The sequence below is a fragment of the Parasteatoda tepidariorum genome, chromosome 7 (assembly GCF_043381705.1).
Source record: "Parasteatoda tepidariorum isolate YZ-2023 chromosome 7, CAS_Ptep_4.0, whole genome shotgun sequence".
Classification (NCBI taxonomy): Eukaryota; Metazoa; Arthropoda; class Arachnida; order Araneae; family Theridiidae; genus Parasteatoda; species Parasteatoda tepidariorum.
In genome coordinates this window covers 22,407,346-22,429,951 of record NC_092210.1, presented here as the reverse complement: position 1 = coordinate 22,429,951, position 22,606 = coordinate 22,407,346, and the positions used below count along the sequence as shown (strand labels likewise).

Genomic DNA, 22,606 nt, shown 5'->3' with positions numbered 1-22,606 from the left:
AATAAAATGAAGGTTATAAGTTATCTAATTTTACACATATGAGCATGCTCGGTTTTCTCCCCAATAAAAATGCCAAGTAATATTGACCCTATATGATCTGAAGTACAAGTGGACACTCTAAGGAGAAATTAAATAACGTTGTGATAAATTTTTTAAACATGAAGTGAAAAATATTTCGAAATAACCAAAACTATCTTAAATCCTAAATTGTACTATATTATTAGGTTCTTAATATGATCTATTTACTGGAAACAATTAGGCGTTTAAATAATGCTCTAGATTGAGAATGGGTAAGGACTGCTATCAATAAGCTGTGGATAATAAATCTGGTGATAAAAGTATAGTATTTTAATTTACAGAGTAACTAAAGCCAAATATTTCTATTTTGTTCTCTCCCTATCAATTCATTTGCATCTTTAGTTTCTAGACTGAAGTTAAAAGAAAGTTCTTAATTGAGAGATCCAGTTTGTTTCTGAAAGGAAAAGATACTACTCTGAAAGACTGTTTTCTTATAGAATGGGTAATTCGTTGGGTTGTGTACTTCCTGAAGAACGCGCAGCACACTGCAAAGCAACCGAACTATTTTTCCTCACCCATGTTTTGATGAAATCGAAGCGGACCGGACGCATGGGCAAACGTGCATAATGTTTTCAGATAAAAAATATACAGTCTCACCATTATAGAGGTAAACCATTCATTTTTTATGCATTTTAAATAATTTATGTATTAAAAAGCTACTCTTGGCAAAAATCCATTACACTGTGAACATCATGTAAAATTTAAACATTCTAAATTTTTTAAATTAAAAAAAAATCGCAATTCTAGTTTAAATAAACTTAAATCATTTTTAAAGTAAATTTAAAATGCTTCTTACACAATTAATGTTGCATTAAATAGGAAGACTAATGATTCAAATGGAATGAATCATAATTTTGCGGATTTTTATCGAACTTAAGGTGAACTGAGAAGTTTTCTTCATACTTTAATTTGTTCTCAAATTTATATTAGCATTAGTCTATATTTTATACAATGAGTTGTAACCGTAACAAAAATGTTATGTGTTATTAACATACCTATAGATATTAAAGTGCCAAAATTCATGAACAGACAGCATTAAAATAAGTTTTTAAATATATATTAAGCCCAATAAAAAAAAATTTAAAGTTTATTAGATTCAAAAATTTCCTGTAGTTTGTTAACTTAAAAAAAATTAAATTTGAACATTTTCAAAATTTCACAAAAATGCTGCTATGAACTGGCATTCAACGGATGCTTTTATGCAGTACGTGGACATCGATCTGCAACAGGAAAGTGTGCAGGTGTCGATCGGAAGTTTCGAATTGACTGGAGGAATGTGAAGCATGAAGTGGAGATGGTAGACGGCCGTTCTGCTTTCTCTTCATGTTTCACACTCATTCAGCAGTTTCGGAACTCCTCGGTTCATGCCTGCAAGTTTCTGCTGTGGAACAATGTCCTCGTACTGTGTCGAAAGTTTAAAGTTAAATCTCAGTCATTGCAGCATTCTTAGATTGTAGAATATAAATTTAATAGCTTCTTTATTAATACACTGCGCGATGATTTTGTAAAACAGACGAAATAAAATCATGGCATGACATAAACATGTAACTACATGCCATGAGCAGATTCTGCAGAACTTCCAAATTTGCTTTCGAATAATGTAATGTAAAGTGTGTAAAAAAAAATGCGTTGTGTTCCAAAACTTACTCGCACATTCACTGAAAGTTTCTTAAAATTTGTATAAAATTTAAGTTTATTTATATCTGATCTATTAATTTGTATAAAATTGCATTGTTATGGATGTTGAAAAAATAATTTTTTTTAAAATTGAAATTTAGTTTTTAACTTATTTTTAAAATTTCTTTGAATGTTTAAATCAGTACTATATTTCAAGATGAAACTAAACTATATAAACGAAAGTTGTTGTTTGTAATTATTTTTATATAATTTTGTGCAAAATTAATGTTGCACTTGAACAAAACTGTTAATGTTCCATATTGAAGTGTTTGAGTGGCTTTGATTCAAAATCTGTTAACTTCTATTAAGTTAAAATAAGGATTTAAACAAACCAGATTACACAAAGCTTAGGCCAAATTTTTTAATAAAAAATAGGGAAATAAATTAACAATGAATCCATGAAAAAGCTTCATATTATGTAATTCACTAGTTTCTTTTCGAAAATAGCAGTTAGCAAGTTTTTTTATCTAGAAAATTGCAAATAGAATGAAAGCTCTGTAATTCTTTATTGAAGAAAGACTGAAAAGTTGTTGTAGATTGTATTTCGATGTTATAGCATTGAGTGTACTTGTATATTTAGTTCAAACTAAAACTGTTTTGTGAATTTACAAATGTAATTCAATATAATTTATGTTCTTAAAGAGTATCAAGTATCACGTCTAACTGTTAGTGTATCAAGTCTAACTCAAATTTTTGTCACTGTTGTAAAGGATAGATGTTACCGTGACACTTTGACATTTTTAGAGTGCAAACAATTACTGAGCATTATTTTAATAAATTTAATTACATTTCAGTTAGGATACTTTCATATTTTGACATAAAATGAAGAAAAATGAAAACGAGTTTTATTATAAGCAATGTAGTAAATACGCATTTCAATCTGTGTCCATCTTGACACATTTTGGTTCATTCTTGTGGATCTGTGTGCAATTTTTTTAAATGCGCATTTAGATCTGTATAAATTTCATTAGACTCCCATTTTTAACTGTGTCCATTTTATTAAACACGCGTTTTGATCCATTGTCTTGAATACTCATTTAGATCTGTCCATTTTCTTAAATATGCATTTCATTCTGCCCGTTTTCTCAAATGCGCATTTCGATCTGTGTCTATTTTCGTAAATACGCATGGACGTAAATACGCTTATATTATGAAATCAAAAACAAGTTTTTTAGACCGCAATAAATGTTTTTCCTTTTATTTGAAAAATCTTAAGTTTATTAACTTTAATTTACTTTTATTAATAAAGATATTGCAAACAATAAATATTAGTAATATAAGTAAAAAGGCAAGGTCAAGTCACTTGGATCATCCAATAATATTTTATTTAAGAGTTGCAATTTAAAGGAACTAGTATTCTAATATTTAAAACTATTTTTATTAAATTTATAGTTTTGTGGAACATCTTAGAACAAAAAGTGTTCTTCCTCGTGCTACTACTCGTGACTTAAGGGGATTCATCATATTTTACAAAAGAGTAGTAATGTCTAGAAAATTCTATAAGCTCATAGATTATTGCATCAGAGAATGATTTTGCTGATTTTTGTTTCCGAACGCTATTTTTTTCAATAGCGAAGGTCACCTCCATAGTTTCCTGTATTTACATAACATAAGTTATTCCTCCTTTATTTTTTTGTTATTTCGCAAACGGAAATCGGACAGGTATTGAAAAGAAACAGAAAATACGCTCAAATATAATGTGTCAAATTTTGTATTACTTTCCTTTTATTCTTTATCATATGGATTTCAAAAAATTTAAAATTGCTTCTATTAATGCAGTTATTAAAATAGTTTTTTTTACAATAAACTTTTACAGGGGAAGTGTTAGATTATAAATTTAAATGCTTAATTTAAAGTTCTAAAATTTAGTTGAGCTTATTTAAGTTTAGCTTTATTAAGAAACTTTAGTTAAATTTTAAAACTGTCAAATACTCATACTAATATTTATTACTTCGTTTCTTTTTTATCGACTTGGCAGCTCTTTGGGGCCATGGTCTTCAAAACCTTTTAAAGTCTTCTCTCTTTCTAGTAAGTGTGTTCCGACTTTTCTCTTCATTAATGTAATCAATACGTCTTTGCTCGGGCCTGCCATTGGTTGGGGTTCAAGTCAATTTAAGGATTCTGGGTGTTAAAGAGGATGAGTCTAGCAAATTTAATGCGGTTTTCTTTAATGTGGTTAATAATATTACTCTCAATACAACCTGCATGGCTTATTATGTATTAAAATTCAGTGCATTTCACAAAACTGTTCTCTCGGACATAACTAGTAGATATTTAGGTTATTTTGTTATAGCCCAGATGCTAACTATGCGAGTAGAAACAGTTTTAATAATAGTTTTGAATATTTACCAATGCAATTAAATTTTGTTATGCTTATTAACGTACATTTAGAATTTTTTATACATTTAAATAAAGCTCCTGCCCGCTGGCACATTTTGACTCTTAAGTTACCTAATATTTCCCCTCATTTACAGATACTTTTACATTTTTACACACGTGAAAACATCTTTACGCGTTTATTGACACTTGAATTAGAGCAATTTTGATTTCTGATTCTGGCATACTAATAAGTTAATACTGTTATCTGTTGTGATCTGGTGTGAAATAGTGACTTGGACGGTTTATGTACAATAACTGCGTTCGGATACCAAACTTTTTCAAAACCTTAAAATTTGATGAAAATCAGGAGGTTGATTTATACACCAGTAATTAAGCCGAGCATTCGTTGATTGTGAATTATGGATGCATTGCAAGCATTGAGTAACTCCAACTATGAATAACTCTGTCACTTTACCTCTTCAAAAACTACATTGAATGAGTTATATACAATTTTACATTTTTCCTCATCAGTTTTTTGAACATGTATAGTGTTTTTTAGAAGCAATGCTTTAAATTTCTTTCGGGAAAATAAATTAACCATAAGAAAAGGTAATTTATTCAAGAGTATTTCAAACAAAATTTCACGCTTTTTAAGACTTCGGAATAACATTTGAATCTGTAATAACCTCCCAATGACTCGGGTTCGAATCTAACAGTGGCTGGTCTATACGAATTCAGCTCCCGGCTCGCACTGACTACAGTGCTGGTGTAAAATATCCCATGTGATGGACTGATCATGGGTGAGAATTCTCTTGTCAGAGGGGGAGGTTTTTCGGTTTTCCTCTCCATCTTCTGCAAAAGTGGATTAATTCAAAGTAGATGAAGACGTCACTTTGTCCCAATGCTTGATGCAACAGTTCCCTTCTCTTCTGCGTTGGGTTAAAAATTACAAGGTTAAGGAGTTGAATATCGATAGTTGTTAATTCGGAATCTGTCGGCTGTTAAGCGCCGGTTATTACATGAAATAAAATAATAAACCACTAAAGCTACGGTGTCTTAAGGGATAGAGCGATAGCCTCCCAATCAGGTGATCGAAGTTCGAATCCAAGCGATGACTGGTCGCACGAATTCTGTTCCCGGCTTGCACCGAACACAATGCTAACCTAAAATATTTATGTGGTGTGAGTACAGAGTTGTTTCATAGCTTTCACCGTGAAAACTTGTTCCCATGTGGTAAAAATCCTTTGAGAATGCAGATTTTCTTTCCAAATTTTACAGAAAAAACTTGTTTCTTGTATTGTAAAAAATCGTTGAGGGTACGGAATTACTTCGCAATTATTACGGTTTTGTACAGCCTATCAACTGCAGCTTTAAAACCGTAAATTTTACATTTTTTTTTATAGTGCATGTTGCTCTTCAATAGAGTAGAATCAAACATAGCCATACAAAACCCGAGCCCAAATTTCACTCCAGGGAATAGGAGTTTCTATGGGTTCTTCGCTCTACTTCCAATTTTTGAGATTGAGAGGTAGGGATCAAATTTCGTATTCTTGAATGTTTTTTTTTAGTAAATATTATGCTCATGTATTTTTAGGTACGTTTATTTCTTGAGACATCATGTATTTATATATACTTTTTCCATACACTTTAGACACCTCGTACTTACTTAAAACAAACTTGATATTTATTTTACTTGATATATAAGTCATGGTAGAGGCAAATCATTCTTGCGCGTAATTTTGGGAATTTTGAAATTGTAAAAATGTATACCTGTATTTTCAAATATTACCTGTATATTTGCAAATCTATTTCAGTTCTGTAATAAGTGTATGCTCTGTAAAAATATTTACAGAACCCTCTACCAACTTTTCATTTCTTTTGATATATTTTCTACAAAACTGCTGAAAAACTTATAAACATAAGTACAGAATTTGTAACTGAAGTACAGAAATTTGCAACTTATTTAAAAAAAAGTTTTGTGCGGAATTTGAAATGATGCATCATTTGTTTTTAAGATCTTTAAATATGTTTTGAAGTATTTTTTTTAAAAAACTGAATGATGATGGATCTGATTGCCGAATCAAGTTGATGTTTTGAAATTTTTATTGTAGATTTTGAGCAAAATTTCAATAAAAAATTTTAAGCGTTATTTTTACCTGTTATATTTAAAATGCAGTGCTATTCCCTTTATATATTAAAAAGGAAAAAAACTCTCAAACTAGCTGCAGTTGTTGACCAAAAGAAAAGGGAATTCAAATAAATTTTTGAGAACCATAAAAATCTATTATTATACTATCTATATTAGGTACCCGTAATAATAAATTGGGTATTTATTACAACAATTAAGTTTTACTCGAGTCAAAAATAGTTTCAGGAATTTTTCATGGCTTCAAAACTAAAAGTATCGGTTATTAAAATTTTTAAAAACTCGTGCATTTTTATAAGATTTTAATAACGATTTTAATCTTGTAATTTAATTTACTTTTCCTTCCAGTTTTGACAAATTTATGTCTTTATAATTTATATTTTAAAACAAAAACTAATTTATATACTTTTTATAAAAATGTTTAGATACGGTCTGACCACAAAAGAAAAAAAAACTGTACTACTGTTCTATAAATGGAACTGAACATACTGATTTCTGAAACAGGAAAATTTATAAAACAAACCAGAAATTTCTTTTGTATGTCTAATAATTGTTATTTCAAATTATTATTTCAAATGCAAAATTATAAATATAATTACAAATTATAAATATCAGTTATTAAATAAAAAATGTAATTGTCAATTATTAAATGCAAAATATACTTTCCTGTGATTAGAATTTATAAAATAGTTATTTACTTATATTTTTTATTGATTGCTTTAAAGTGAAAATCAACGATTCCGGCGAAAATTTAAAAATTTTTTAATGTCTGTATTTAAACTTATAAATATAGTCTAAATTTCAACGTAAAAATATTTGTTTCCTTATGTTGGTATTATTTGTTTTAATATTTAAAATTCGAACTCGAGAGAGTAAGTTTAATTCAATAAAGTTGACTTAAAAAGAAAAAAATGGATTAGGATTTATTTTATAAAAAAAATGATTGATTGATGCACATTCCTGAGAAATGAAAATGTAACAGAGCAAATTTTTTGCATTCTATTAAACAAAAAATTATTGAATATGATTTTAAGCATATGTTGTAAGTGCTTATTTGTTGTTTGTTTTGATAAAAAGTCTCCGTGGAAGGGTTAAAATTCAAAATAGTACATAAATACTATTAGAAAATTATTTTCTAATTTCACTAATCAGCTCAACTTAACGAATTTATTTTCTTATGTCTATAAATTAGTAGAGATAAAGTTTAGGTAATTATAAAGTATAAGAATAATAAATATACATTTAATAAATGAAAAATAATACTGGATACTTTATAACTTCAATTACTCTATCACTTTATAATTTAAATAACCAAAAAATTAGATAATTTTATGTCTGTATATATACGTTAATGAACTTTATTTCATTTTCGAGTTTAAATTTTCAAATTTTTTAATTCAAAACAGCTCTTTTTATTATTTAGCATATTTTCAAAACTTCTTCTATTAAACGACATTTCTCAAGTTATTGTATTTAATGAAAAGAAATATATATCTATCTTTTTTATTTCTTTATGTCGTACACAACTTTTTACACACATCCGGATATCTAATGAAATATGTAATTTTACACAGAATGCAACTGACCTTTTGACTAGATGCGTTTTTACAGTTTCTAATGCATGGAAGCTACGTGAGATGCAACTAAAAGAAGAAAAAAAGATCAATCGAAGCAATATTTACGGATGAAGTTTTTAAAAACAATCCAATTACTCTCTCTCGAGTTGGTTCGTTTGAGTAACACTTGCACCAGGCGTTTCAGTCGCAGGATCTTTGCCATCATATGGAACTCGAGCAAAAGGATTCCTTGGACAGAAAGGGAAACAGTCACTGAATATATGACTCCGCAACAGATCAAATTGCTCCTGCAGATCAGCCAACACATCAAAGAAGTTTTCCATACCCTTCGTGATCTCGTTTGTTGCATTTACGGGATTGAAAGAAAGGTTCTGTATGAACATATCATTGAACGCCATCTTGGTCGTATTGCAGATGCCATCGTCAACGCCGTCGGTAGAGTCTTTCTGAAGCTGCACACCTTGGTAAGTCAGTTGACGGTCTGGATTACAAGAAAACCACGGAGATCCGTTTCTGGTACAGTTTGTACCGTCCGAATCAGAGTTGCAGAAGACTCGGTAGAAGTTTCCGGAACTGTCAGTGAGAGAGATAGATATCATCGACATTCCAGTGCCTTCTTTTGGATATTGCATATTGTCACACCAATCGACCATTTTGTTTACGCAGTCGACTTTGTTATCGGATGTAAAGAATGGATCATCTTGGGCTGTTGCTGAAAAAATAGAAGCAACAGCTATAATCAAAACGAAACTAACTCGTTGATGCATTTTAAATCACAGATATGCTTTATAGTAAACAGTTCTAGCTGAATCGGTTCACTTTCGTAAAGTCAAAGTCCTCAAACCACAGATGATGTACTTTTTTTAAACAAAATTTTCTAATTAAGTTCGCTGAGAGTTGAAATTCGACAATCGAAAATCGCGCTCTTCGGTTTTCTAAGTTTCAGGTGAGGTTTCTTTTGAATTAAGCCGGTCGGTAGAATATGTAATATATACGTAATTATGACGTAATACCTTGGCCCTGAAATTTTGCTGCCTTGTTTATTATTTTGCTCAGTCATCCGCTCGCTTTCTTTCCTTTGTCGCAATATCTCTATTAGCGAGTTTTCAGAAAGAGAAAAAAAGCTATATTTTGAATCATTACACGTGAGTTAAAATGACGAACAAATCAACTCACTTTTAACACTCAATAGATGAGACACATTTTCTATTGTGTTGTTTTACAGGTGGTTTTTTTTTGCTAGAATTCTGCTTTTGTAAGACAAGTTGATTGTCATAATTTACGAGAATATTCTATTCATCTAAACAAAATGAACGTCTCTGTCAAATCATAAATGATTTATTTAATTGATCTTTAAATACTATTCCAAAAGCTATACGACGGATATTTATTCTTTTCCAAAAGTCTTTAATTTCTTGTGAAACATTTCAACATCTAAAACCAAATTCTCTCTTTTCATCAATTTTGCATTTTCTCCGCTGTCTAAGTTCGAGTGCGCAATAATTTTAATGAAGAATAATTTACTACCCAAATTTGATTTTGAAATTTAAGTCAGTTGTAAAATATGTGTCAAATCTGATTGCGTTAGTTTGATTTATCTTAGTGCATTTGTATTTCTATATATCAGCTTTAATTCACTAAAATAATATATATTTACGTAATTTAAACATGTTATTTCAACACATTAAACCTAATATATATGTTAAGCATATGTAATATATATTGAGGAACGTTACCTCTTCTAAAACCATATTAGTTATTTTCTTTTTCGATTTAAAATTATTTTTACTGATGTATTTTCTCTGCAGTACAAATCTGACTGCGGATTAATATTAATAAGAAATAGTTTTCTGCCCAAACCTGATTTTGGAGCATGAGTCAGTTCTGAAATATGTGTGAAATTTAACTACGTCTATTTGATTAAGCCAATTTTATTTTCTTCGAATTTAATTTTGTATCTTTAAGTTTAATTTGCTAAAATAATATAAATATTGCTTAATTAGCACATTGAACATAATATTTTCGTTAAGCATCTGTAATATATCTCAAGAAGCATTTTTTAACATCTAAAACCATATTAGTTTTTTTTTCCTTTTTCAATTTACTGAATTGTATTTTTTCTGCAGTTTTAGTCTCACTGCGGAGTAATATTAATTTTTTAATATGAAGAATGACCAATTTATTACCCGAATACCATTGATAATTTATTTCCCAAATCTGAATTTGAATATGGTGCATGAAAACTAATGATTTTTCATTATTAAATTATTATTTTTTTATTCAATATTATGAGTCAACTATAGAAGTTCTATAACATGTGCCAGTTTGATTTAGACTTTTTAACTTAACATGCATATAAAACTTTTTTTATAATTATATAAAAAAGTTTATGCTGCAATATATATAAAATTATGTAATTCATATATTATATGATACGGGGTCCGCGCTAAGTGTTCACCGTCTCTCCAGATGCGATAAAATTTGGCGAATAAAATTGTACTTTGGCTGAAGTATTGGCGAATGATTTTTTCCATTGGAAACAGAAATATATATTTAACTCGATCCTAAAAATTACGTCAAAATGAATTTTTCTAAACAAATCAGTATTTTTTATTCGATTACAGTAAGTTTTGGTAGATGCGCCGCATAGTCAATTAGAATTGGGTCCAAATAATATAAGCCTGTAACAAATTGCCGTAAAATACAGATTAAACCTAGTTCTGTGGGAAAACTTGGGGGATAATCATAATTTTTTTTTTTTAAGATTTACATTTGGCGTGGATTTCTAAAATTGGCGAATAATTTTGATATTTGGCTAATTTACTGGATAATAATTTAAAATCCGTAGCGTTTGTAACAATTATTAATTTAGTATATTAAAATTAAACTGCATTGCTGCTGATTTAAACAATCAAAGGTGGCAGGAAATCATTGGTTAAAATTCCTTTACAAAGTCACAGCTTTCGGACCGAAGGGAATTCTTCAAAATGTAATGTAATAGCTGTTTATTTGACTAGGTAGACTTTTATTTCCTAATTTATTTATATTTTATATATTGTATGAAACTATTAACTCACATTGGGCGCTAAATAGACCATATAAAGTTTAGATGTGCAACGATGAATAAATTAGTAATATATTGTGTGATACAAGGGCTCGAAAAGTTTTAAAATGTTTGCCTCTTGTCTTCTGGATTGGGTTCAAAATGACAAGGCTGCTGAGTTGAAAATTAGCAGTCGCAAACCCAAAAAATTGGGTCAGTTATAAAATAAAATAAAAAGTTTGCATGCTCTGCCTGAACATTTAATTCGATTGTTATTAAAGTTAACCTCTTCAGGATGAAAAAGAAGTGCTTCCCTTTTCTCAGAGAGTGTACGTACTAATACGAAAGCACCGTATTGAGAAAGGGCAAATTAGAGAGATGGAGAAGTCAGATGTCTTCTTACGTGGGCAGGGACTTCGCAACAGCATATATCAAGTCAAGTCAAGCCGTATTGAGATCATGTCAGAGTGATTTTGCTCTGTAAAATAACAATTAGCTGCGAAAAGTACGGGCAACTTGAGTGCATCATCAGTAACATCCTTTTTATCGCAAGATCCATTTTTACTGTAAAACTTTATACCATAATTTTAATAGAGTCAATATTTTTTTATCGTAGCTTGATTCGTGATTTAATAAAGTGCGACTTTCTTGAGTCAGAAAGACTCGTTTTTTATATGATAGTGTGAGCCATGAAGGAAGAAACGCGTAATCACATGTATGGGATCATGATTTTGAAGTGGTAAATTCAAATGATGTTTTACAATTGTGTATTCATTATGTTAGTTGTTGTTGTTTCTAATGACACTTGGGCAAGCTAAGCACACCAGCCATTTGTCTTTTACGAATTAAGTTAGGAAAGTGCTTCTTTTTTTAGACATGAGAGCATCGCAAGGGTGAAAGTATGTCTTAGCTCAGAATTCAGCGGATAGATGACAGCTTCATTCATTCCTGAGTCCACTTCCACAAAAATTCTCAAGAATATATTCCTTAGTTTTCCGCACACAAAATCAGAATTACAGCGTTATTTAGGAGATTTAAATGAAGATTATAATGACATTAAAATAACTATCTTAAAGAAAGATAAAAAGTAAAATATGGAGGATAACATACTTTATATTCAAACAAGATGATGGGATAATATATTCCACGGGTGTGAGATATTTAAAAATAATTTCACATTGCATTTTTATTTTCGTATGGATATAGTTAGAGTTACAATTAATAACTCACTTAATTGTTGTTCTTGTTGTCTTAGACAAGCCAAGCCAGTCAGCCAGTGACCTTTTCGCGAATTAAGTCAGGAAGGTGCGCCTTTCGTATAGCAAGAGAGCACCTTAAGGGTGAAAGTACGTCTTTCCAAGAGTCTGTTCGAGGATCGAACCTCGAGCCCTCCTAACAGGAGCAAACCACTTACCATCTCTAGCCACTGGGCTACCTCGCTCCCTATTCATTATTTTAATTGAATGCACTACTTTACATAATTATTATAAAAACAATTACACTTTGTCTACTGTTTAGTAATTGTAAAATGGCTATGAAGTTATTCACTGTTATTAAATTATGTAATAAAATGATGCATAATATGGTAATCTTATAGGATTGTTTTGTAATAAAAAGAATATAGATTAGTCTTCAATTTTAACTAATAAGCAAAAGCAAAAATGTAATTTTAGAAGAAGATAATACTATAATAACGAACTTTTAAATGACAGTTTTCTTTAACGTCCACCTTATGGTCACAAAAGAGTCGTTGGTAACGTTAACGTTAACTTCCACCTTATGGTCACAAAATAAATCTAGATCTTCTTTTTAACTGAGGCATGTGATTGGCTGGCCGATAAGAAGGCTCCGATAACAATGAGAAACAGATTTAGACCATTATCTTTTTATTTTATATACAAATTTATAGAATTTCACTTATTTAAAATTTTAACTAAGTTAAAAACTTTTAAATCTGAAAATAATGAAGAAGGAAATTAAGCTGAAAATAATAAATAAAAATTGCCTTAAGTATCACACAATAATAATTTGAATGACTTTAATATTGCTGAACGGGTTTTAACTTCACATAATATTAATTTTTACGTGACTTCTGAAATTTCATGAAAACGGAATTCATTCTAAAGTTCTAGTTTCATATAGGGCTGATTACATTTAAAAAAAAATATAAATTGATAAGACAAAATAATCGATAAAATAAATAAAAAATAAAATCACATAAAGAATAAAAACCACCCGTAAATCAGTTTATCAATGCACGCACCTGTATTCCGTGCTTTAAATTCACCTAATATAAACTTTTAATTTCCTAAAAATTGATGAAATTTCCTGAAAACAGAGCTCATTCTAAAATTTTAGTTTCTCATAAAGCTGATTACATAAAAAAATAGAAATTGATAAAATAGACTAATCTATAAAATAAATAAAAATAATGATAAATAAAAACCATATGATAAATAAAAACCACCAGATAATCTGTATATCAGTAATGTACTTAATAACATCAGTCTAAATTTTAAGGCTTTTAACTTTGTCTAATATAAATTTTTAATATCAAAAAAATTGCTGAAACTTCCTAAAAATAGAACGTATTCTAAAATTTTAGTTTTACTATAAGCTGATTAAACAAAAAATTTAAATCGATAAAATAAGTAAAAATAATTATAACTTGTAAAATAAAAATAAATTGATGAAATTTCCTGAAAACAGAGCTCATTCTGAAATTTTAGTTTCTCATAAAGCTGATTACATAAAAGAATATAAATTAATAAAATAGACTAATCTAACAAATAAATAAAAATAATAATTCATTTGATAACAAAAACCACCAGATTATCTGTATATCAGTAATGTACTTAATAACACCAGTCTAAATTTTAGGGCTTTTAACTTTGTCTAATATAAATTTTTAATATAAAAAAAAATTGTTGAAGCTTCCTAAAAATAGAACGTATTCTAAAATTTTACTTTTACTATAAGCTGATTACACAAAAAATTTAAATCGATAAAATAAGAAAAAATAATTATAACTAGTAAAATAAAAATAATTCATAATAATAAACAATAAATCAATCGAATAAAATAATAAACCAATCTAACAATAATACACCTGCTAACACATATCGTAATATGCGGATTTTAATTTCAATTAATATGAATATATAATATCAAAAAAATTTTTGAATTGATATGAAAACAGATTTCATTCTCAAACAATGTCTTTATATATATATAAGGTTAAATGCATAAAAATAAGATAAAATCTACATCTAAAACAATTCTTGAAGGAAACAAAATTTCGACAAAACAACGCATTAAAAAACAAATGTCAAATTCAAGTTTGATTCAAAGTTGGTTCACTCAAGATGGTACAATAGGAGGAGCGAGAATTGATTTACTTGTACATTACAAAAAAAAAATCAATTCCAATTCAATGCAATTTTGATGAATATGAAATTAGAATTTCAGTTTAAAATAGGAATGACATTTGAGGAAGTTTTCTGGACAATAGTCCGAAAAAAAAAATTGAAAGTAAAAAAGAAAAAGGAAAGAGAAACACGTTTTTTATTGTTATACAATCTTCATCTTAAAACAAAATAACAGTGACCTTCATTTCAAGTCAGTTTGTATGGATAGTCAATATTTGTTCGAATTTCAATATTGTATTGAAAGGTATAGTTGTTTATAAAACAAAACAGTCTTATTTGAAATAGAAGTATAATCCTTTTAAATATTTTTTCTCCATCAAACATATTCTAACTTTTTCTTTTCTTAATTTTTCTTGACTTTCTTATCTCTATCTTGGAAATCTTTTTTAAAAGTGCATTGATATGTATAGAGCGTTACGCATGAGATGGCGGCTTTACATTATTATAAGAATAAAAATCAAGCGGGTCAAACTCGATTTTTTGAGTGATTTTTTACGATAACCTAAAACTTAGAAAAAGGAAAGAAAATTTAAATATTTAATTTTATTAATATAATTGAAATAAATTGTAGTATTATTTAACAATTAAATGACGGTCTTGGAATCCTATAACGATAAGGCACAGTTTAAAATTGATCAGGAGAGTGTTTTTAGTTACTAAAAAAGAAGAGGTTTCGGCGTATTGCATTATTATTTAGTAGAAATGAAAGTGAATCGTGAAGTACCTATCTGGAAAAGAAATATTAAGGAACAGTTCGATGTAAAACTACCACTTTTAGAAAAATTGTGGTAGTTTCAACCAAACCTTTCTATCTGTAACCCCATTCTATCAATTATTTTAATTAATTAATGTTCATTTAAATACATTTTTAATTAATTTCTTAACTAATTTTTAATTATTTTTTTACTTAATTAATTTTTAATTAATTATTTGCTTACATTAGCATAATATAGTTTGAAATACAAATGCAACTATTTTACAAGAATACAAAATATAATAGTAGTAAGCATTTTCGGTAAGAAAAAGTGTAGAAATATTGCTAATAAAGGATTAAAGGGCCAAAAACTAAGTATTTTAAGTTTCAAAAAGTAATGGAAATGATGAAAGACTAATTTAGGACGTGTTTTTAATAAAGTAAAGAATTCCAGCTACAGCCAATTGTTGGCCAGTGGGTCACTGAGGTTAAAGCGCCACAATTTTATGACCAACAACATGATCATGGCAACATTGTCAGCATCGCAAAATGCCATTTATATTTTAGACGAGCTGTTACCAATCTATCTGAATCTATGAGGGCTTCAAGCCACCACTGCGGCTCGAACCCCAGCCCTTTAAAATGACTACACGATGATCCGTAACGGCTCACATGTTTTCAATAATACAGTCATTTTTTTATCGTATTCATTACCAAAAATGTATAAATTGAATTATTATAAATTAAATTATTATAAATTGACCCTACAGTCATTTTCTATTTTGTGAGAAATTTTACACCATACTCAAATTTATAATTTCAAATTTGCGTTCTATGAATAAACAATTGTTTAAATTCTAGATATTAATGTTAATTTCGCATTGTCAGCGAATTTCCTGTGGATTTTTCAAAGGTGTCATAAAACAATTCTTTAAAAATTTGAGTAGCTTTTCACGAAATGAGTCGGTATTTTTTAAATAATACAAAGCTACAGAAATCTTTGATTGTTTTTCTTCTAGAACAACATCAAATAAGAATATTGTACATTTCTTTTTAAATTCATTTGTTGAAAGATGACTTGATTGTGAAAATACTGTGTTTACTTCTTATTTACGTATTGTTTTGTCGTAAAATACGACCTCCATGTCTTTAACTTAACACTTGAATTATAATCTCTCTTTCTTTAAAATGCTTTTGTTTAAAAAGCATTTATATATTAACAAATTATATATCACAAAACTTTGAAAAAAAATCTATGCAATTCTTTAACGCAGTATTGTTTCAGCTAGTAATGTTCGCAACATGAAAGTTGCTCTTCCTTTAATGTATTTAATTATTAATTCTTGCTATCATAACGAAAATAAATTAAAACGACCGGTTTTTAGACAGAAAATTTATCCAAAAGCGCATTATTTCATTGCAGGTAAGTGTGTTTTAAAATATTACTTTACTCGTGCAGAACTAATCTTTGAACATTATTTATACTATGATAGATATTATTCCACCGCTGTAGATTAACTTGCTTTAATATTGCTTATAATCTCGTAAAAAAAGAGACAGCAAACAAATACTGATTCTGTTGATAGGAATGGTAGTAATTTTGTTGAATTAAATTAGTAAGAACCGCAAATCTGTTTTATAAAAAACTTTACAAAAGCGCACTAGAGAAAACAAAAACCAGCTTTATGTATTACCATACTCGCGCAAACCTAATCTTCAAGCATTGTTTATATTTTGATGGGTAAAAATCCGTCACTTATAGATTAGTTCGCTTTATTAAACAGGAGACTTTTTTTGTTTAAACAGAAGATAACAAATAAATACAAATTCTATTCATAAGAATGGTAATAATTATGAAAATTTTAATCATTAAGAGCCTTATGTGTTATCAAAAACTTTTCAAAATCGCTCAAGAAAAGTAGAAAAAAAGCCAGATTTGCTTACTTATTGTTGTATTCCGGACGATTTTATTGTAACCCTTCTTTATATTCCTAATTATTTTATTTCCGCAGACCACATAGCAACTTTTTTATCCATTAAAGATGAAGAGAAAATATTTCGTTATTTGAAAATTACGAAAAAGTTCCTCACAGTTAACTTTTTTGAAATATCAAAATTTTGTAATTCGATACCTCATTCATAAACAGTCGATAATTATGTTTAACAATTTAAATATTTATTTTTTCTTCTATAAATGCCTCGTAGCAGACGATGAACGAATAATGATATTTGCATTGCATATGTTGGTGTGATATTTGAAATATTGATTATGATAAATTCGCCAAATTTAGCGATAAAAAGTCTTGTTTGGTAAAACCATTGGAAAATGTGGTAAACAGTCCGTCGTAGCCCTGCTAATGCTTAAAGATTAGTTTTGCATACAGAGTAAAGAATTAGGCTCTGTATTTATGCCCAAAAATAAAAATTATTTATTATTTTATTGTTTATTATTTTATTTTTAATTATTTTGTTGTTTATTATTTTATTATTTATTATTTTAATTCATAAGAGGACTATGAGGGAACGGCGCAGGTTTGATAATGCAGTATTATATAGATAGTTTATTTCTGTAATCCTTTTGACTGAGTAGACATAATCATTATTTTTAGATGGATTACAAGTTATATTTCTATTATCTTCAGATTAACCGTGTAAGGTTTTTATAGTAACAGTGTAAGGTTTTCATTGTAATCGTGTAAGGTTTTCTTTTCTACGTGACCCAATAGTGGGTAATTTCCAAAAAATTCTTTCACAACGGAGAACTAACTAGAAATTTGATTCGAAAGTACTCTTGTCTTCCAAGTTGGATGTGAAGTTACAAAGCTAAGATAAACGGCTATTGACACAAAATCACCAATTTGATAAATCTTTCACCAATAGGGATGAAAAAGAAACTGTATAAATGTATAAAAACGTTTTTATCATTATTTTCATGAAAAAGATTTTTTTCATAATTCGTAGGTAAACAAATTGTAATTATTGAAAAGCACATTAATTATTATTATTTATAAAAAACATGTCTTAAAAATTGTAAAACTATGTCTTAAAAATGGTAAAAACATGCCATATATCAAATCTAATTTCAGTGGGGAACATAACAGGAAAAAAGTGCATGATGAAAAAGATATTGCCTAATTCAAAGGAAAAAAATGCAAACTTATTGATTGTCAATTGATTCATAATTATTAAATGTAAATTTATTTATGGAATATAATAAAGATAGAGAAAACATTGAAAATATAGGGAATTAAAAATATAGAGAAAACATGGAAAATGCAGATTAATGAAATGAGATGAAGAATAATAAAATATTTATAAAATGTATTTAAAATTTAAAAAAAAATTAAAAAGCCAGGAAACATAATAATGAAAAGATATAATCCGTCATGAGGTCACACGATTATATTCACAAAAAGGAGTGCAATAGTGTGTGGAGCACTAAAAAATTGAAACGATAATAGAACACATTAAGTGAAAAATATTTACGAAATAAAACATATCAATCAAAGAACAGAAAATAAAGAACAAAATATAAAATGAAATCTATAAAGCGAGTAGCGAATTCAAATGAATTTACACATACCGCAATCTGTAAAGAATGATTTGAAATATTTTCGTAATAAGATTGCCAAATTACAAAATATGAAAAAAGAAGCACAAGTAGAACTAAAATCGTAAATAGAGGGATCTTTTATGTCGTGTTCTTACTGCAGTACTGAAGCGTGCTTGATTTTTTAGTTTACTTTGATTTGCCCGAAAATGAATGTGCTCAAGCTAATAATATTATACCGGATAATTTAAAGTTTATAATTGAAAAGGTTGATATTTAGTTATGCAATTTTAATGATTTAAGAAAATTAGCATTTATTTTTTTAAAAATAGAGAGAAACATGATTTACCTCTTTTGCACAGATTTTCAACCACGGATTCGCCCGAATTGGATTTGCCCATGGTAAAAATATAGATTAACATCGAAATTTGTGATTTATTAATAATAACATGCAATTAACTCAATTATTTTATATAGAACTCAATTACATTAGTTGGGTATCCATTGTTTTTTTTAATCAAATTTTGAAAAAAAGTTTGTCTATTTGTTTTTTGGATAAATAAATATTGCTTCATATTCTTTTAATTCTATTCATTTGATTTAAAGTTGTATTGAAATAATTGTTTTTACAAGCATTAGAATTTCAAGTAATAAGTTTATTTTTATTAAAATATCCAGCCGACCAANCGCACTAGAGCTGCACAATGGGCTATTGGCGACGGTCTGGGAAACATCCCGGAGGATGATCCGAAGACATGCCATCACAATTTTGATCCTCTGTGGAGGGGATGGCACCCCCGCTTCGGTAGCCCGACTACCTGCGTGCGAAGTCGAGCACTTTACGGTAGCACAGTTTAACGAGGACCAATATCGCACACCCTCGGTCCCTACACAGACTGATCCAAGTGGTCAGCCACCCGCACACTGACCGTAGCCAGTGATGCTTGACTTCGGTGATCAGCTGGGAACCGTGTCTTAATGATCAGTTCACTGCGGGCCTAGTTAACTTTGATTTGCCCGAAAATGAATGTGCGCAAGCTAATAATATTATACCGGATAATTTAAAGTTTATAATTAAAAAGGTTGATATTTAGTTATACAATTTTAATGAGTTAAGAAAATTAACATTTATTTTTTTAAAAATAGAGTGAAACATGATTTGTCTCTTTTGCACAGATTTTTAACCACGGATTTGCCCGAATTGGATTTGCCCATGGTAGAAATATAGATTAACAGCGAAATTTGTGATTTATTAATAATAACATGCAATTAACTCAATTATTTAATATAGAACTTAATTACATTAGTTGGGTATTCATTGTTTTTTTAAAATAAAATTTTGAAAAAATTTTGTCTATTTGTTTTTTGGATAAATAAATATTACTTAATATTATTTTAATTCTATTCATTTGATTAAAAGTTGTATTTAAATAATTGTTTTTACAAGCATTAGAATTCTAAGTAATTAGTTTACTTTTATTAAAATTAAAATCTTTTCTTTATCGTAGAAATAAACAAAGCAGATATTTTCATATTTTTTAATACCCAAATCCAAAAAAATTAAAATTAATATTATCATCATGAGTCCCCCAGTGTCTTTTTTCCCCAATTTTGAAGTACTTTTGGAAATCGTCAGACAACAACCACAGTTTACGAACATACAGTTTAAGAAGATAAAAGTTTGTTTTCGACTTGTGAGATGCAGAACATTCTGTAGAAGTTGACGTAAACTGTTATGGAAGGCATGCATGTGTTTTTAAGTTGTTTAAGAAAGATAATTTTCTCATAAAAAGATTTACACAAATCTAAGTTGTAATTTTATAATATTTAATTTCGATCCTCGTTGTCTTTTTTAAGCCTAACTTGGAATTCATAATAATGTTCTCTCTGTGCTGTGAATGTTTGATTAGCAATTTTTATATTAAGAAATATTGCTTACATGCATCCTAAATTAATCATTTTTCTTAATATTGTACAGTAAAAATAACTTTACTGACTCTTATGAGTAGCATATATTATTACAATAAAATTTTTTAGTGTAACTGAAAAATAAATAAGGTGGCTGCTACTCTACACCAAGTAGTGTAAAATAGCTTCCTTGATTCTTGGTGTAGAGCAGAGTTTCTTAAACATTTTGGTCTTGGGATTCCACAATATTTACGATAAATTTGTGAGGCTGTTTGTGTTGCGAGAGGTGTTGCACAAATCAGACACACGCGAGGGTACTGTCAGTTTCCACACTTATAATGGAACTATTACTATGGTACTATTGCAGATTTAGGTCATTAACTTTAATTTTAGGACAAAGATTAATGTGAAAATTTTAAATAAGTAACTAATTTAAAAATATAGAACAATAATAAAAATATTTAAATTGGGTAAATTTGATTACTCAGTCAAATCCACTTAAAAGGCACTTAGTGGATTTAGACGGTCCACTTAGAAGGTCACTACTAAGAAAATTCATTTACTTCTATCAGCGCATCTGCAAAGATTAAGTAGCAATGGAAAGGGTGTGCGTGTTTATTTTTAATTACATTAACTCTTGGCAATTATCTTTTTTATTGTGTATTTTTATGAATATCTTTTTTTTATTATTAATTATTACATACAGTCTCATTATATATTTCTTTATATACGCTGAGTAAAACTATTTGGTTATTGTAAAAGTATTATAATAAGTTAAAGAAATATTAAAAAAATAATAAGATTTTTGCAACTGGTGCAGGTCTCGCGACCCCAAGTGAGGTCGAGATCCAAATTTTAGAAAAGGGGTTTTATTTTATGGTGTGGGGAAAAACTAGATCCAATGGTTATGTACAGTATTTTATTACACCACTTAAGTGAAAAATACGTGCAACATTTTTGGCATTGAGATACATTAAAATTTTTAACACTGTAGTATTTTATAGCATATTCAAAATTTCAATGGCTGGGTTATTTGTTGATAGGCTTATAGACGATAATATTTATGTTTCACTTTAAATTGTTTCTAAAGTTAGTTAACTTGTGTTGTTAATTTTTTTTTAACTATTTGATGTATCTTTGGTGCAGAAAAACAAAAGCTGCCAACTTCAAATGAAGCAACTACTTCTTCCAGCGAAGCAACTACTTCTTCTAAAAAAGCTACTACTGCTTACATCGAAGCAACTACCTCTTTCAACGAGGCAACCACTACTTCTAACAGAGCTACTACTCCTTTCACTAAGGCAACTACTACTTTCATTGCAGCAACTACCACTTCTCAGAGAGCAACTACTTCTTCCAACAAAGAAACAACTTCTTTCAACGAAGCAACTACTTCGAACGAAGCAACTACTTCGAACGAAGCAACTACTTCGAACGAAGAAACTACTTCGAATGAAGAAACTACTTCGAACGAAGAAACTACTTTGAACGAAGAAACTACTTCGAATGAAGAAACTACTTCCAACGATGCAACTACTTCAAACATAGCAACTACTTCTCCCAACGAAGAAACTACAACACTCGGCGAGATGTTCATCATCGTAACTATCTAATAACTGCAATTGCGAAGAAATTAAACTGTAAACAAATTTGTGTACACTGTAAACGAATTTAAGACTAAACTGTAAACAAATCTAAATTAGCTGTAAATTGTAAGCAGAATTAAGCTATTTTAATCAGTTTTACGCTTTAATAGAAATTCCAAACGCCAGTTAATTATCAGCTACAAAGTAAAAAAAGAAAATCAACAGAAAATCTTTTACATCTAAGAGTTGTAAAAAGGGACATTTTTGATAAAATGAATAATAAAATGAAATAATTTTTTATACAAATATGGCTGTCCTTTTTTTTTAATAATTCTCTTCTTCCATCAGTGTGACAGCCAAGTAAAGGCCAGAGCCATCCCAACTAGTTTTCTCTGTTTGTCTTGATCAGGCATTAGGTTTCTGCATTTATTGATACCCATGGTTTTGAGATCTCTTTCCATAGAATCAATCCATCTGTTGTTTGATCGTCCTCCTTTTCGGTTGCTTGTAAACTTTCCTAAAGTAAGCTTCATAACTGGGTCACCTTCATCCCCTCTATAGAGTTGGCCCCGCCATCTTATTGTTATAGGATTTAATAAC

At 28.9% G+C, this 22,606-nt stretch overlaps 1 protein-coding gene across 4 annotated transcripts; it reads left to right on the top strand.

The window, feature by feature from the left end:
* On the top strand, positions 1–22,312 carry LOC110283572 (uncharacterized). Of its 4 annotated transcripts, XM_071183172.1 has the most exons (4): positions 33–685; positions 3,734–3,783; positions 5,478–5,602; positions 21,567–22,312. In XM_071183172.1, the coding sequence occupies exons 3-4, from the start codon at positions 5,563–5,565 to the stop codon at positions 22,031–22,033; spliced, it is 507 nt and encodes a 168-aa protein (XP_071039273.1). In that variant the 5' UTR covers positions 33–685; positions 3,734–3,783; positions 5,478–5,562; the 3' UTR covers positions 22,034–22,312. The 4 variants fall into 4 exon arrangements, 3 of the variants coding, with proteins under 3 accessions (XP_071039273.1, XP_071039272.1, XP_042897836.1); XR_011637226.1 differs by lacking the exon at positions 5,478–5,602 and having other exon boundaries at positions 1–685; XM_071183171.1 differs by lacking the exon at positions 33–685 and having other exon boundaries at positions 3,420–3,783.
* Positions 22,313–22,606: the final 294 nt, after the last annotated feature.